The sequence below is a fragment of the Pteropus alecto genome, unplaced genomic scaffold, assembly GCF_000325575.1.
Source record: "Pteropus alecto unplaced genomic scaffold, ASM32557v1 scaffold95, whole genome shotgun sequence".
Lineage (NCBI taxonomy): Eukaryota > Metazoa > Chordata > Mammalia > Chiroptera > Pteropodidae > Pteropus > Pteropus alecto.
The window spans coordinates 3,740,270-3,756,647 of NW_006441071.1; the positions used below are offsets into that span (position 1 = coordinate 3,740,270).

The following is a 16,378-nucleotide window of genomic DNA, read 5'->3' on the forward strand; positions in this document are numbered from 1 at the left end:
GCCTGCCAGGTAAACACATATTAAATTACTTCTCAGTCTGTGCTTTTGTTACTTTGAGGAAACCGTATGCAGTTGCAAATCCCTCTTATCTTTTGCAACGGGAACCAGAAGTTAGCTAGTTAATCAGCTGAAGTTGTGAAACTTTACAAACCACATGTTTTAAACATTTTAAACTTAAAACATGTAAATGTACATTCATTCTTCAAACTTTTGAGGTTAACCAAACTTATGTGATATGGATAGTTGTGCTCATTGGAGTTCTCAATTGAATTCTTACATAAATGACATCCATAATGTATCACTAAGATTTTTCACCTTTGATTGTTTTAAAGTGAACCTAGAACTTTGACACAATTAAGTAGTCTTGAATGCAGAATCCTTCAATATTTCACAGTTACCTTGCCCACATCACTTTGAGAGCAGGGGTTTTTTTGTTGTTTTTGTTTTTTAAGTTACCCATCCTTGTCTGTTTTTCCCAAAGCATTCAACTTAGTTTCTGTAGAATGAACTTTTTCTTTTACAATTGTATTTCATTAATGTTTATCCTATTCCATTAAATTATGAAATTATATTTATAGATGAAACTGTTATAGTCAGGTGTGAGAACAAACAGCTGACTCTTCATAAATCAGTCAGTAAAAACAGAAGTGTGTGAGCATACTAGAATGTGGTTTACTAGTTTTGTTAATTTAGCATGCTGTGGACATCAATATATATTATAGAGGGAATAATGATCTGATAAATCTCATAGAGTAAGCACACACGTAGTCATAATTTTTTCTTTGTTCCTGTTTCTGTATAACTTAAAGAGAGGTAAGATTTCAACTACAGTGAAGATAATTCTGAGACCAGTAATATATGTTTCATACTTGCATGCCACACATGTACACATGTGCATACACACACACACACACACACACAAATATTCTGCAAGTGAAGAAGTTATAATGTATATCTTTAACTGCTAACTTGACTACTATCTCTTTCATTTTAATATGGCCCAAATGAAGCTCATTCTCTTCTTTCTTAAGCTTCTCCCAATTTCCCAGACTCTCTTAGAATTACTGTTGCTTCTCCAACTTTCAAGATATTCATTAGAAAAAAATATTTGATTCTTACCGTTTTTCCTCTTATGCTTGGTCAATTATCAAATCTTGTCATTTCTGGGAAATGTATCTTCTCTATTTAAATGGCCACCCCTCCCTGACCCCGCTCCCCCACCTTTGCTTCCAGCCATGTGCATCCTTGAAACTGTGGCCAGATCCTTCTTCCATAAATCCCACTTTCATCATTTCACTTGCTACTCAAAATTCTCAGTGGCTTTTCACAAACTGCAACATAAAATAAAAAATATTTGTCTTAGCTCTCTGCCATTCTTAACAGGGTCCCATTCTCATTTCATATGTCAGCTTCTGCTTTTTTGTGTTCTCTGGGAACTTGCTGCAATCATGTGACTGCCTTGTTTTCTGTCCTCCAAACTTGTACTCCATCTCCATACTGAGTCATCTGACCTGCAGGATCTTAGGTTTTATATTCAGCGTATTCAGTTCCTAAATGATCCTACTTGAATCTTTCTTCCAAGGTATCTTCCACTAGACTGGGAGAACAGGATGTTAGAGATTGCTAATTCTGACACTAAATCAAGTGTACTACATTTGACTGTTAGTTGATATCAACTAGAAAGTAAAGCCCCTTGAGATAGGAATTCTCTCCTAAATTTTTCTCGCTTTGTGTCGACTGTTCTTCAGAGAACACCTATACTCAGCACCTGGTTTGGGCACATAAGAATGACTAGGCCATGGACCCTGCCCTCTAGGCGCTCATAGTCTAACAGAAAAGAGATATGTTCTTAAACACACACCTCTAATATCAAGTAAATAGATGTTAAAGTTTGTTTAAGTAAAGGTGTGTATTATATTTAGATGAGAATTTAGAGGGCAATGAGATTTGATTCTAATGAGGAGGGCCTCTGACTTGGAGGGATTGCTCAATATTTGAATTAGTTGTTAAATTAAACATTTGAATCTGAGTGTCATTGGGAGAATAAAAAGATATGCTTATTTATTTCCTTGCAAAATATTTTTTCAGGAGAGGGATAAACAGTTTATTAATCAAGTAGGCATTAGGAAACTTAACTCGATCCAGTTCACATAATTCATCAGTGGCAGACATTCAAGGGCTCTTATTCCACCACTAGGGGTTTTGAGCATTACGTTCTGCTGCCTCTTCAAGTTTTGTTAACATTCTTTTGAGTCACCTGAACATATGGAGGGATCTGAGTTTTTAGAGGGTAAGAAACTTTTCAGCCCCCCTTATGTAACACTCAAATCACTCAAGAATGTTTCCTTTTGAAAGCACTTCAAACCTGCCATGGTTAGCCTTTGGGGAGGAGAAAGGCGGGTAACATAAAATATCAGCCAAGAGCCTTTGAAGATGGGTGATGTGTTTTTCTCCTTAGGATGCTAAATCACACATCACCACACATGTGCGCAGAAAATGAAAAATGTCAGAGACACGTTTGTGTAAACCATGGATCATATTTGCATATACAGCATTTCAACTCGGCCCTCCTACCCTCAGACCAGCAATGATGGATGCTTTATATTTTGCCGTTTTAAAGATTTCTCTAGTCCTAGTATTTTGCTGTATGTTAAAACTAATGCAAAGTGAATTAGAGTTATTAAGCTATAGACCTATGCTATTTAATGCCGTAGCCACTAAACACGTGTCTATTTAAACTTAAATAAAATTAAAAATTGATTTTCTTAGTTGCATAGCCACATTTCAAGTATTCCAGACTGAACTGAGATGTGCAGTAAATTGTAAAATACCAGATTTTAAAGATTTAATTCAAACACCAGTAGTAAAATATTAAGAATTTTTAAATCAATTATATGTTGAACTGACAATGTTTTGGACATGTTGAGTCAAGTAAATATATTAAAGCTAATTTAACTTGTTACTTTTTATTGTTACTTAAAAGCTTAAAATTACTTCTGGGGGTCACATATTTCTGTTTGACAGGGTTAGCTTAGAGAACTCATGTTATTTTGTAACCTCATTGTTTTAGTATAAAGGTGTACACTGAATGGATTTGCTAAACATTTTGAAAAATAGGCTAATCAATAATGACTAAAACATGATTGAGATCATTTTGTGATTGCTGGTAATGTTTTGTTTGTAATTTTGGCTAAAATTTTCTTCTCCACCCCCCACCTTTTTCTCTTTTTTCTTTCTTTTCTTCCCTTTCTCTCTTTCTCTCTCTCTCTCTTTTTTTTTTCCCCCCTAAAAACGAAGGCTTTTTATCCCTGTTCAGGCCATTTACCTTTTAAAATTGTTTTTGGTTCTGAGCTAGTTTAGACTTTAATCTTTGTTCCTTGATTGGATAGTGAGTAAGGCTAACTGAATGATGGGGATTAGGATTCAAATGTTTCATAAATGCTTCCACTGCAGATTTTTTTTAAAAAATGAGAACTTACAGTCAATACACTATCTAAAGCAGCACACTTAATCTGAAGTATTTGCAGGCTGAGCCTTGAATCTCTGAATCAGATATTTCAGTGCTTGAAAAGATCTCCAGATAGAACCATTTATTTGCCAATTAGAAAAATTTTGTTTCCCACTAAAACATTTGACTCAGTAGCTTTCATGTACAAACACTATGAATATTTTCACAAAGTTGCTTAATTTATTTATGTGAGTTCAAACTAGGTTCAGTGTAATTTTTCAGTTAGCTTAAGTGTAGGCGTGTTAGTGTTATATAAACCCTATTTGGCTATTAGTACTGTTGTCATTTGTTTGATTATTTAAAAAGGCTTATCTCAAGCAGAGAACAGGATTCGTAACAGGGGTTGTTAATATTTTATTTTTTGTGATATTTAGAACATCAAGACATAGTGTAGGTTGGGGAGAAAAAAACCCTTGTGAATGTGATAGAAAATTAGATACCTTTCAAAGAAAAGGCCATCCCTATGATTTTGGGCTAACCTTACTGATGCTGTTTGTAATGACACACTAAAATATAAGTCAGGGGGAAAACAGTGTCTTTCTGTGCCACGTGGGGTATGTAGTTTGGTGGTACAATGACAAAGAGCACCAAAGAGAGCGTCATAAATAGTAGCATTAGGGCTTTTGCTGAATTGAATCACACTGATGTCTGAAGATTTTCTAGTATCGAACTCTGTCTTCTAAACTTAAATCTCGTCCGGTTTCTCCATCTGTGGTAAAATATCCATGGAAACAAAGTGGTTGCCTCGTGGTTTTCTGATGTGTTCACACTGGTTCCTTTCCGAGCCAGACAGACAGGTGAGGAGAAAAAAAGAGTATTCCATACAGTTGCTTTTCTTACTAAGGAAAACCTAGAAAAATGTTTATTTCTCACTAGCTGCCTTCAGTCCAGGTATTAGGCTTTGGGGCCGTGCAGCAGTAGAAATGTTATTCGCGTCCTAACAGTGACAAGAAAGTATTGTTTCCGAGGATGGCTTGTCACCTTTTTCTCATAGGACTTGGCTAGGGTTCGGTGCTCTCTTTGGTCTTATTTGAATGATATTTTATCAGTCAGACAAAATAATATTCAACTATTAATATCGTTCTGCTAAAACAGTTTAGAATAAAGATTTAATGTTCTCTTTTCAGCGAAGGGCTTATGCCCACCATGTAGGACCGTAATAAAAGAGAAACAAATGAGGCAGCTCAAAGTTATGGCTCTCCGTGGCTTTTAGGTCTCTCATACATTTTTATAAAACATATATCAGAACTTCTGGATTGTTAAATTGGGTTATTTTTTTTTAAATGCAGTTGTATTCAAATACAGATCTGAGAGTAACGTATTAGGTTTCAGTGTTCAGGACAGGCTCTCTCCTGGCTAACAGACTTACTGCTGTTACTGTGTCCTCTGGTCTGTAGTCAAGATAGGACAGTTGACCCCAAGACTGTGCTCCTAGTTGATCTTCAAGTAAACTGGTGCACATCCAGCCTAGCCCCGGGCTCATCTTCATACCCTTAGGCCAAGTAACCCACCTCTTTTCTCTTCCATGCAAGGGGAGTATAGAAGGTGTCACATTCTGGATTCCCCAGTGAATTTAAAAGGCGAAGATGTGATTAAAGATGTCACGTGAATCTCTCATGTCACTACTATTTAATAACTTACACACTTCCTAGAAACCTAGGAGATCTTCCAAGAACAGAGAGTAAATTTTAGCTCAAATCTTTGAGAGCTTGATGTATTATTAAATGTTTGTGGGAATGTACTTTTGCCGAAAAGCTGATAATTAGGGTTTGATTAAGTAAACATCACTCAAAATAATTTTATGGAGAGACTCTTCCACATGACAACTGTAGTGCTGGGATGATACTAAAATAGGTATGTGTTGATTTTGGTGTGTGTGGTGGGGGGTTAAGATTAAGCACTGAATGGGTTTCAGCAGTGATGTTCCTGCCTCAAGACAGAAATTTACCCCAGCCTCAAATGAAGGAAGAACATGGAGTCCTACAAAGCTAAGGATGAGAGGATGATTCTTACCTCAAAAAGTGTAACTGCTGTCCCAACTCTTAGAAATGACCCAAATGTAACATTCGGGTCTTTTTTTTTGCACTAGTCTCTTCCCCTCAGGCTGAAATAAGAAGGAGGAGGGGAAGAGTCCAGGATCATTCGAAGTAGATGGATCACCACCGCAGGTTGTTTTGACTTAGTGAAGTTCTTAGCATTAAAACAAACATCTCGAAAACACATTAGCCTCCCAGTACAGGAGTGGGAACACACAAAGCAGGAAGCGTGCTGGGGTCTTTAGGGAGATCTTGAGTGCTTTGGGGTGATTTATTTTCAGAGGGTTTGAACTAGATCAGCTCAAGAGAAGATGGGAACATTCAGGATGGTGGAAAAGCAAAGTAATTGACTCCTTTTCCCTCTCAATAAATGGTCTCCCTGGAAAGCCATCACAAGTAAATGTTTTGTTCTGCTTCATGGGAGTGGGTGGTGGTGGAATACAGTTATGGATTACATGGAACATGCTTTTTTTTTGTAAGCTCCAGCAACATGAGATGAGTCCAGTGGGGTGTACAGCTAGCCCTGACAGACCCTATATGAAGCTGTGACTAGGTTAATGGAAAGTTAGCCTCTTATAAAATTAAGCAGAAACTGCAGAAGGCTTTTGTCTATGAGATGGATCCGGCCTCTGAATCCAGAATGACCCACAAACCAGGATTTTGATAACAGATGCTTAATGAACATTCCTGACCTAAGTTTATAAACACGCAAACTTGGCTAGAAAATGTTTACCCAAGCAGAAGGAAAGCTCAAGTTAGGGGGAGATTGGTAGAGGTCTCACCCAACTATGAATCAGCTTCTCTTTCCAGCTCAGAACACCTGTATTAGATGTTATGAGGAATGGTCCTTTAGACCAACGCTGAGCTCCCTGAAACTGTCTCAATGAAAACAATCGTTACGTAGGTTTAGAGAAAAAGGAAATCAGAAATACTGTGTGTATGTGTGTGTGCACGTGCGAGCACGCATGCGCTTGAGGAATTTTTCAGGAAGCTCAGGACCAATGAGTTCTTTTTTGTTAAGGGACTTTATGAAACCACTGCAGTCCTCTTCTGTAAAGCAGTTATAATTATAACCACAGGGATATTGTGTTCTCAAACAAACATTCAAGCTCCCTGATACCAGGTTGCCTGAAGCCAAGCTTCACATATGGATGCATGTAACAATGCCTCTTAGTAATCTTCCCCATCACTTGTCACTGGCCTTCCCCTCTCACAGTAGAAATGTCTTTATAGTCTGTGCCTGGCATATTGCTTTTGTTCATCTTTGGTTCATCATGCCTGTTTTAAACGAGAGCATAGAGGTCCTTGAGACATAGCCCTTACAACTTAAGGTCTTGATAGTGTGCGCACATGTAGAAATAAGTGCTGTCTTTCAGAAATTTCTTCATGATGCCTTTGGAACAGTTGGACATACAAGTTGTATCCACTTGTATGCCAGCCAGCTCCATTTTAACACATGATTATTTTATTGGGGCATACATTAATTAATTCTGAAATTAGATCCTGTGTGACATTCGAAGTTGTGTTGTGTAGCTCAGAGTTTAAATATTTTAGTTTTACAACTCTGTTATGCTGGCAGCCAAAAATGGTGTCTCAGTGAAGTCAGCATATGAGCCCTGCTTGTGATGACATCTGGAAAGCTTGTTTTATCTATAAGCACAGTTGTAGACAAATGAAAGCAGACAGATGTAAGGCTGGGGTGGCATCTTTGCCTCAAGCACTCTCTGGCTGTACACTTTCCAGTGTGTCAAAAACAGGGAGCTTTTTTCAGGGGTGGAATAAAAACATTCTGTCACATTCATACACCAGCTACTATGCTGCCTTTTCTGAGCTCTGAGGTGTAAAATGGCATATATTGTTCAAAATTTAACAAGAGGGAGAGTTAGGAGTCAGTAGGAGGTGCCTGAGTATAAAGGGTACTTGACACAAAGGCAAAAGACGTGGTGTCATTTTAAGTTCATCACAACCCCCTTCTCCTGGGAGAGCCAGGAGGAATAGAGTTGTTAGAAGGGGATTTGGAACTCCAGGTATATTTTTATTTTGCAGTTGTCTTTATCAGTCACTGTGTATGGTACCTACCATGTATTAAACACCATAGTTTACAGAGAAGTCTGCATGGCAGTTTGCATGGGTGGGTCAGAGATAAGCTTTAGGATAGGCTTGTACTTGAAGATGAGTACTTAGAAGTGTGAAAGTCAGTGGCATCTTTTTATGGTTGGCTTTCAAGTCGTTTTGCTCAGGGACCATTCTTTAAGAAATTTTTATATAAGGGCAGCTTGCCTTTCATTCCACTCTTTATTTATTATAGAAATGTGTGTATCTCTCTCTTTCTCTCTGTCTCTATATGTGTGTGCATGTGTGTGTGCCTGTCACACACACACGGTTAAAGCAAACACTCTTCAGAGTTCTTATTCCTAGAATAGCAATAGAACCCATTGCTATACCTGCTGTGGGTGTTAAGTTCATATACTTTCATCTTCGGGGATTTCTGGCTCTACGTTTCATGGTGTATACTATATATGCCATGTAACTATTGTTAATTATTATGAAATATGTTTTACTGAAATTTTAGTTCCGACATGGTCTTAATGAGCATCTGTTTAAGAACTGAGTTGCCCACATGCAGGCAGAAACATGTAATTTTTGTACTGAATGAGCAAATGAACCTACTTCACTTCCTTAGGCCATACTATTCCCTCTCCTATATTCCTATTATTTTACTGCTTTCAATTTTTGTCTATGTGTGTGGTTTCCTCAGATACAAGACTCCAGTACTATAAAAGTCTCCTTTGGCTTCAGCAGCAAGTGTCTTTTTCAGTGGCTCAGGGTGGTTGAGAACATCCTCTTATTTTTCTTTCTTTTTAGCAATAAAGTTGCATTATGCTATTCACAGGGGAAAACACAAATGTCCATTTCCGGTCCCATTCCCACCACACCATCATCAATCCTTTCAAAGTGCGTAGCGTCAAGAACCACTGAGCCCTGATAAGTGCCTTTGTGTGTACAAAATGACACTTTTTTGTTTTACATGCTGTTAGGCATGGTGGAGAGAATATATATATATATAATCGAAAATGTACAGCAAATTGCCATTTGTACCTGCAAAGACTTAATGGTTCAGTAAGATGGCTTGTTGGGGTTTTAGTAACAGCCGAGTGAACTGATGGATCAGCCGAGGGAAGCCCCTGGACCTTTGCATGACTTTTCACTTAACGCCATCTGAGAAGTCCAGTGATTCCATCAGTGTTCTCTGAGGCCCAGTCTGGCCCTGAATGTCCTGGGTTTTTAATGCAGCAGTGGTTGACTCCTCTAAGTTTATTCATCTAAATTGGGAACACAGGAGGATTCTTAGGATCCCAGTTTTGCCTGGTAGCATTAGGGTTCGAGAAGAGGTAACTGGTTTCACAAAGTATTTGCAGACCAGTGTTTTATTATATTATTGTAGGCACTGTAGAACTTAGGTTATCATATATAATTCTCATAATAATCACATGAAGTTTGGAAACCGGGAAGATTTCGTGTATCATCAGCCTTCCAAAACAGTGAGTCGCAGAGTCTGTTTTAACAGTCCCCTTCCTCATTGTCGACTTACAGTTTAAACTATTAAAATTGAGACCATAATTCCTTCTTGTGTCACTCAATGCAAGAGATTTTTCTCCTTTTGGTTTGAGTTTCTATAGCCGAATATCAGAGATTTTTAAATGTTTCCTGACACTATTGTGTTGACATCGTCGGATATAATAACCAGCAGGGACCTTGTGCCAATACCAGTTTGATTTGTTTATAAATTAAATGATTCTGCTAAATCTATAGTACTATTTAATCATCTCGAATTAATCAGAAATATCCTTTATGATGCCATCTCCTGCTAGGCTCTGTTTGGCCAAAATTAAAATTATTCTTTTGGTAATTAAAAAAAAAACTATAGATCCCCTCATGGTATTGGTAAATATTAATTTTTATTGACATATGTTGATCTTGTTATCAATAATAATTATTGGTGTCTACAGTGTGCCACATACAGTGCTAAATGTTTCACATGTGTTCATTGAGTGTTTTATTATGTTATTGTAGGCATTGTAGAACTTAGGTTATCATATATAATTCTCATAATAATCACATGAAGTTGGTACTACTATTACATTACCCCCATTTTGTCAATGAGGACACAGATTCAATTAACTTGTTCAAGATCACACATCTTTGTTTATCAGACTGTGTGTGTAGCTGTGTAGGCATTGGTTTCGTTTTCAGCATATAGATTTACTTATTATTCCAAATACATTATAACCATAATGTGCCTTATACATGTGGTGTTTACTCAGAAACAATCTATCGATTTCAAAAAAGGTGCATTGAAATTAAGCATTGTTTCACTCTCTCAAACAAATAACCCATCAGTTGGTAAGTTTGCAAGATCATCAGTGGCGGTAGTGAGGTAATGTTAGATTTCCTATCAGGCACAGAATTCTTTGTTTGCTAGAGAGGCAGTGCAGTATTCTGGTTGGTCGGAAAGTGTGCAGTGTAGGTGGCTGGAGTTCGAATCCCACCTCTGCCACTTATGAGCTCTATTTGTGCCTCTTGTTTCATGTCTTTAAAATAGTGGTCATAATATTAACTACTATTGTATGGAGATATGACATGTATTGAATGAACTAAAATATGCAAACCACTTAGACTGATACCTGCCACTTAGTAAATACTATGTGAATATTAGCTGCTATAATTATTTTGTGGCCCTTATTATGATAATAATTTAAGCTGACACATGGGGACCACAAGCAGCTTGCAAGTAATTTCCAAATTTTTAGAAACATTTAGAGACTCTCAAAGGTAAGTGTTCTTCCAAAGGTTAAGCTGTTACAGATAACATCTTACTATCTTTGTGCTGAGCTGTTAAATGGATAAATAATCTAACAGATATTCTACCCAGAGTGCATAAAGAAAGAATTTAGAACTAAAATGTGAGTAAGATTGATTATATTAGTCTAAATTAAGCATTCGAAATGTTTATATCCATACTTTAAAAATGAGTGCTGACCTAGTAATATCAGTGATTTTTCCTCTGAAATTGTAAATTATATGACTGTTGTCTCATGCTGATCAATGATACATAAAAAGACCCTTAGAAGCAAATATAATAAAATAATAATTGTAGAATTTAGATGGTACATACATGCTCACTGTACAATTCTTTCAACTTTTCTGTATATTTAAAAGTTTTAACAATATAATATTGGTAGTGGGAGACTCATTTATAAGATTGCCTCTCAATCACTGAAAGGAAAATAAACCTCTCGAAATCCTTTCCTAGGCCCTGTGTTCCCTGGCATGATAGATGGCAGCAAAAGTAGTATGGAATAGCACAGGAACACACCTTCTGAAATCCCATTTCTGCTTACTTGGGGTATGTTTTCAAATCACCAACTTTCCTTACTTTGAGTCCTGTGTGTGTGTGTGAACTGAATTCCCATTTGCATTTTGTTTATCAGCTTGCTATCAGTGTCATGCTTCTTTAGTCAGAGCTGGAAGATCTTTGAGAGAGTTGAGAATGCAGGGAACCACAAGGTAGTTATTTCAATTTAGTGACACTTTTACACAATGACATTCCTTTGTGACCTAGAAGAGTTTGCCAGGAGCTTTATGGTTAACATAAAGCTCACATTTTCGGAAGCTAATAAACATCTGTATATTACATAATTTGTATTTATTACATCTAACAGTCCTTTCATCTTGTAATTTGTGTTAAAGATGTTTTAAAGATAAATATTCTGTATTACGCTAACACTGTTCATTGAAGAGTAAGATCAGAAAGTAGGTTATAAGAAAAAGGCAGCGTTTTATAATCATAAAGAATAAGTATTCAGTTGAAAATATTTGTATTCTGTCATTTATGTCATATGCCTTTTAAGAAAAGTGCATTTGCTCATTAACTACAGAGTTATGGTATTGTAAAGGATCTCCTCCTTCTCGGTGCTGCTCAGAGCACATACAGAATCTTGCATTTAATTCTGGGTATCACATTGTATAAGGAGCATTGAGCAATTGAAGTGTGACCAAGAGTGTCCACGGTGGCAAAGGATCTTCAGACAAACCACTGGGGAATCTGTTGAAGATACAGACAGTATTTTGCCTGTAGAAAAGCCTGCCAGAGTGGAATCTCCTCCCCATTTGTAAGGGCTTCCACATGGACCAGGAAGCAGATTGATTCTGTTAATGCCTCAGAGGACCAAAATTTATAGGAAGGCAGATTTCAACTCAGTGGAAGGAAAGAAGTATAGCAGATAGAGCCATGAAACGAACGGCCTTATAATGTAATGAACCAGATGCAGTTGGGGGTTTTTCTGCCTGACTACTCTTCTGTTTCCAGGATATGGAAGGATACAGGGGCCCACCCACACCTTTTTCTAAGGAGAATGATATTTCTTGAGCTGTACAAATAGGGGGACCAAGTGCTCTCCCCACAAAAGCAGAGTATCCTCTTTGTGCTGAGAATCAGTTCTAGAGTAGGAGCTAACGGAGTTTCTTTCCAATTCTGTTGTTTGGATGCATGTCTTTTTGGAAGCGCTCAAGGGAAAGTACATCTTAAGTCAAGATTCTGATACAAAGAAATATATTAGTTTTTATTTAAAAGAGCAAATTAATTCTATAATGTTAAAGCTAAATTGAAAATATAATTATATACTATTTTTTCTCCATACGTATTTTATAGTATTCATTTTTTTAGGGTTATACAGAAATAGTCTAGTATATTAAATGCCTTATAATGGTGGCTTATGTTTGGAACTACAAGCAAATCATGCGGTATTTTTGTTTCTTTGTGTTGGGGAGGTAAACACGAACAATGAAAATTTTAAAGATAAGATGCTTACACAATAGATCAAGAGTAATATAAGAATTTGGGAAAATGTTTGTTTGACATTTTTAAGTAACTGACTTTCTACCATAGTTATATGGCCTTGGCTGCTGCTTATAAGTTTTAAAGTCTTGGTTTGTTAAGAAAATTAAGGAGAGTTTTGTTTTTTTTTTAATTTCTTTGTTACATTTTTATCAAGGAATGTTTGTTTTTAGAAGCAAATACTGGAAACTAAAGGTAATCAAAGCGTGTTCCAAAGCTGAATAATACTTTGGCCCATTCATCAAGGAGTGGTCTCTGTCTGTCTTGCTACTGTCTTCTCCTTTTCTGTCGCAGTGGAGCAATATGGGGGCTTGGTGTACACTCTTGTATTTTAGGTTCTAGTTGAATGTCCAGGGCCCTCTTGAGGGCTTCTGTTACTTTAGCTTTCTTATGGATCCTACGTTACTTCCAACAGCCTGCCCTCTGTTCTTTTCCCACTGCAGAGACATGTAAAACCTACAAATTGCAGATTTTATGTGTATTTCAAAACCTTTGTCATTATACTTATTTAAAATATGATTTCAGGAACAATCGCCTTGTAACATGAAAGAGCTAAAGAAAATAACAGGAACTTGGTATGCTTAAGAGGACGATCAGGAGACAGTGGTAGCTTAATTCAGCATTCAGCCATTTAACAAATATGTATTGAGTTCCAACTGTGTGCCAATCAGAGCTGCTAGATTCTAGAAGTTAAATGGGGAGCAAGAAAGATAAGGTTCTTGCCCTCATAATGCTTATAAGACTAGTAGGGGGGAGATGGTACAACTAATCACATAAGCATAATACATATAAATTGTAGTAAATTCTTTAACACACACATGCACAGTGCTTTTAAAAGCAAGTAACCTAGGGGACTTCTGGTGTTTTCTTGATAAAGTGAGCTTCGATCAGTGATCTGAAGGATGAGTTGCAGTGATAGAGGTTTACAGACAGGAGGAAGCATGACTTGCTGAAGAACTGGCAGTAGAGAACTAATTGGAGTATCCTGGTATGTAGAGGAGAGACTCAAGGGCAGCATAAGGGCCTGCCTCAGAATACACATTTCCCTTCTCCGCTCTGCTGCTGTTTTTTGTGGTCCTTCCAGAACTTTCCTAGGATTATCACCCACAGAGGAGGGTGTTCTGTTTTTATTGTAATGAATCATAACCCTCTATTATTTCAGGTGATAAACACTTCTAGAAGCAATAGAAGTAGTGGTGGTGTCACTGTCTCAGCTCTTGATGTCAGATATATAGCGGGGAGCCCTTTCAGTTTTTAATGGTGGATAAAGCAAAACTCTTATTGCTCATCAGCTTTCCCTCTAGGCTTCCCTGGGTAGAGAGTTGATAGGAGATCTTTTGGACATGGGAATTGCTTTGCTGTTGACAGAAAGACATGGTGAATTTGATTAAATTAAATTAGGAGCATGTGTATGCTTGACAAAGTGAGCTAATGAAGGAAAATGCATCAAAAGGATTTATGGTGAATTGATTAAAATTTTTTCTTTGCAGAAAGCACTTCTGGCTTAACGCTTGGAATTATAAGGCTATCAGTGCTTCTAGGCTCTCCAAGTTCTCACTTCCCTTTATAGTAGGCAGTTTGGGGACTTTTCTTTCCTTGGAGCAGCTGCTCAGTCTGCAGCATACTCTGTTGCAGGCAAAAGTATTCCCAACCTGCAATCTGAATTGCATGGAGGAAAGAGGATAAAAGACACTATTTGATTTATTAATTTCTAGTGGATTAGAACTACAAATGTTTGCTATGTTTTTAATTTGAGAAGTAGAGAGAATCACAGCAGCTTTTAATTATGCATTTTGTGTAATGCAGCTCTGAATAGAGCAGAACAAAATTAAAATTGTGGATCAAATACTAAATCTGAGTGGATGCTAAAGTGAGCTGTAGTGTAATGCTAATGGTTTTGCGTCTTCCTGGCATTATGTCAATAATAGCTCTAATCACATTAAGTAGAGAGCCCATTAGCTTTTTCTTTGCAGCAGCATGCACCATAGCAACATACTACGACTTCTGAAATAACTTTTGACATATTTTTTAAAAGCACTGCTATGTTCAGGCTAAGAGGCAAGTGTGTAACGTATGCATGTATGAACACAGTTGTGTTCGCAATGCTGTATGTGCAGTGATGTTCTTTTGTTAGCATAGACAGATTAGCCCTACCTAACATTATTTTTGAAAAATGTAACCCAGTGCCCTTATCTTGATAAATTTAATAGATTATCTGTTATTTTCATGAGACTAGAGCTTTCCTGGAATTCACCATGGTAGAAAATCAGATCTACTTCTACAGCATTGTACCTAGAGGGATGAAAGGCCTTTTGCTATTTCCTCTCTTTGTTCTCAAATGGCATGGCATTTGATAACTGTCCAGCTCTATATAGTTCTGTTTCTCTGTTGAAGGTGGAACAGAGAAGTCTGGTTGAAGTTCTTTTGCTTTAATGTCATTACAAGTCCATTTTGGTAGAGTGCTTTTGTGCTCCCAAGGTGAGCTTACCATGTGGTGTTTCTCATGGATGTTTGCAGTGACTGGGAGACTAGAATTAGTATAGTATTTGAATATTCTTTCTTTGAGTAATAACTTGGAAGAAATACTGAATATTTTTAAACTTTCAACCAATTAAAATTTTTTCAGAGAAAGCTTCAAGTATAATTAAGACTTTCAGTTTTTCTGTTGTCACACTATTTGAAGATAAACTAGGAAGCTGACAAGGGAATTTTCAAACCAGTAGTGTCCAAAGGCACTTTATTCTCAATATGTATGTGACTTGATGACTTATCTTTCTCCCCAAATCTTCACCCAATTTATATTTGGAGAGCCAGGCTTATAGTATTGAGAGCCCATCTTTGATTCTTTCTTCTTTTTTACCTCCTCTATCCATTTGCCACCCACACCCCCAAAAAGTCATTGCTTCAGTCTTCTAAGTAAATACTGTTGCTTCAGCCTTGCAAATAGCCCCTGAATTCATCCCTTCCTCTCCACCCTGGAACCTCGATATGGACCCTCCTTGTCCTTTGCCTGTTTTAGTGATAATGTTCCTTAACCAACCGTTCCTCATTCTACTACACTATGAATGATTTTTTTAAAAAGCAGCATATATTGATGTGTATGTGGATAGAGTTCCTTTTTTTCCTAAGATGTCTTCTTTTAAGTTAGGATGCATAATCCTAACTTGTATTCAAGATGCACAATCAAGGACAAGCAACCTTAAATTTTACAGCTGATGACTACATTCTGTTAGTCCAATTGCAGAGTCTATTTCTTTTAAAACTTGAAAACAAATGCTACTTAAGTCAAGAGTTGGATATCTTGTCTGTTTATCTTTGGTATCAAAGACCCAGAGAATTTGGAGAAACATCACACAGCTTTAAAATTATTCAGACAAGCTGTAATATCACATGACCACTCCTCCAAATAGTAAGACATTACTCACTGGATCTAAGACATTTTAAGTACTTAATCATTATAATACCTTAATGAGATAGTCAGGAGTGAAGTTTAAATCACTTTAAATTAGGGCAAAGAGAGGTGAAGTGACTGCCCAAGTTTACTTTGTCAGTGGTTGAACTGGGATAAACTCTAGAAATAATTGCCTTTTTATTTTTATATGTTAAAGTATACTTCCACTTAGCCTTTTAATTCAAGAGTTAATTTTAGTTCCTTAAAAGAATTAATAAGTGCTACTTTATATACACATGTGCAGTCTTACTTTTTCAAAGCACTTTCAAATTTGTTTCTCGTGAGAGGCCCATAAGGGGAAAAAGTAAGGCCTCCTAAGGGTGAGAAATATGAAACGTGGTCAGTCGTGACGGATCTAAATTTTTCCGACTCTTGATCCATGGCATCATTCTGCCAGAATGGCTTCTCACTTCTTCACAGATGTAGTGTTTTATGGTGATAAATGCCATTTTCTGTCAGACTACACACTGGGAACATTTTGAGTT

The 16,378-nt window shown here is 37.0% G+C and overlaps 1 protein-coding gene across 22 annotated transcripts in view; it reads left to right on the plus strand.

Annotated features, from left to right (window-relative positions):
* Positions 1–16,378, plus strand: part of BNC2 (basonuclin 2) — a 398,693-nt gene that overhangs the window by 329,554 nt on the left and 52,761 nt on the right. The window contains exon 2 of one of the 22 annotated variants that reach the window (XM_025051424.1): positions 10,859–10,951. The exons of the other annotated variants lie outside the window; for them this stretch is intronic. Coding sequence (XP_024907192.1) covers positions 10,883–10,951 — 69 coding nt within the window. The 5' untranslated portion in view covers positions 10,859–10,882. The remainder of the gene's footprint in view (positions 1–10,858; positions 10,952–16,378) is intronic. 22 annotated transcript variants of the gene reach the window in all.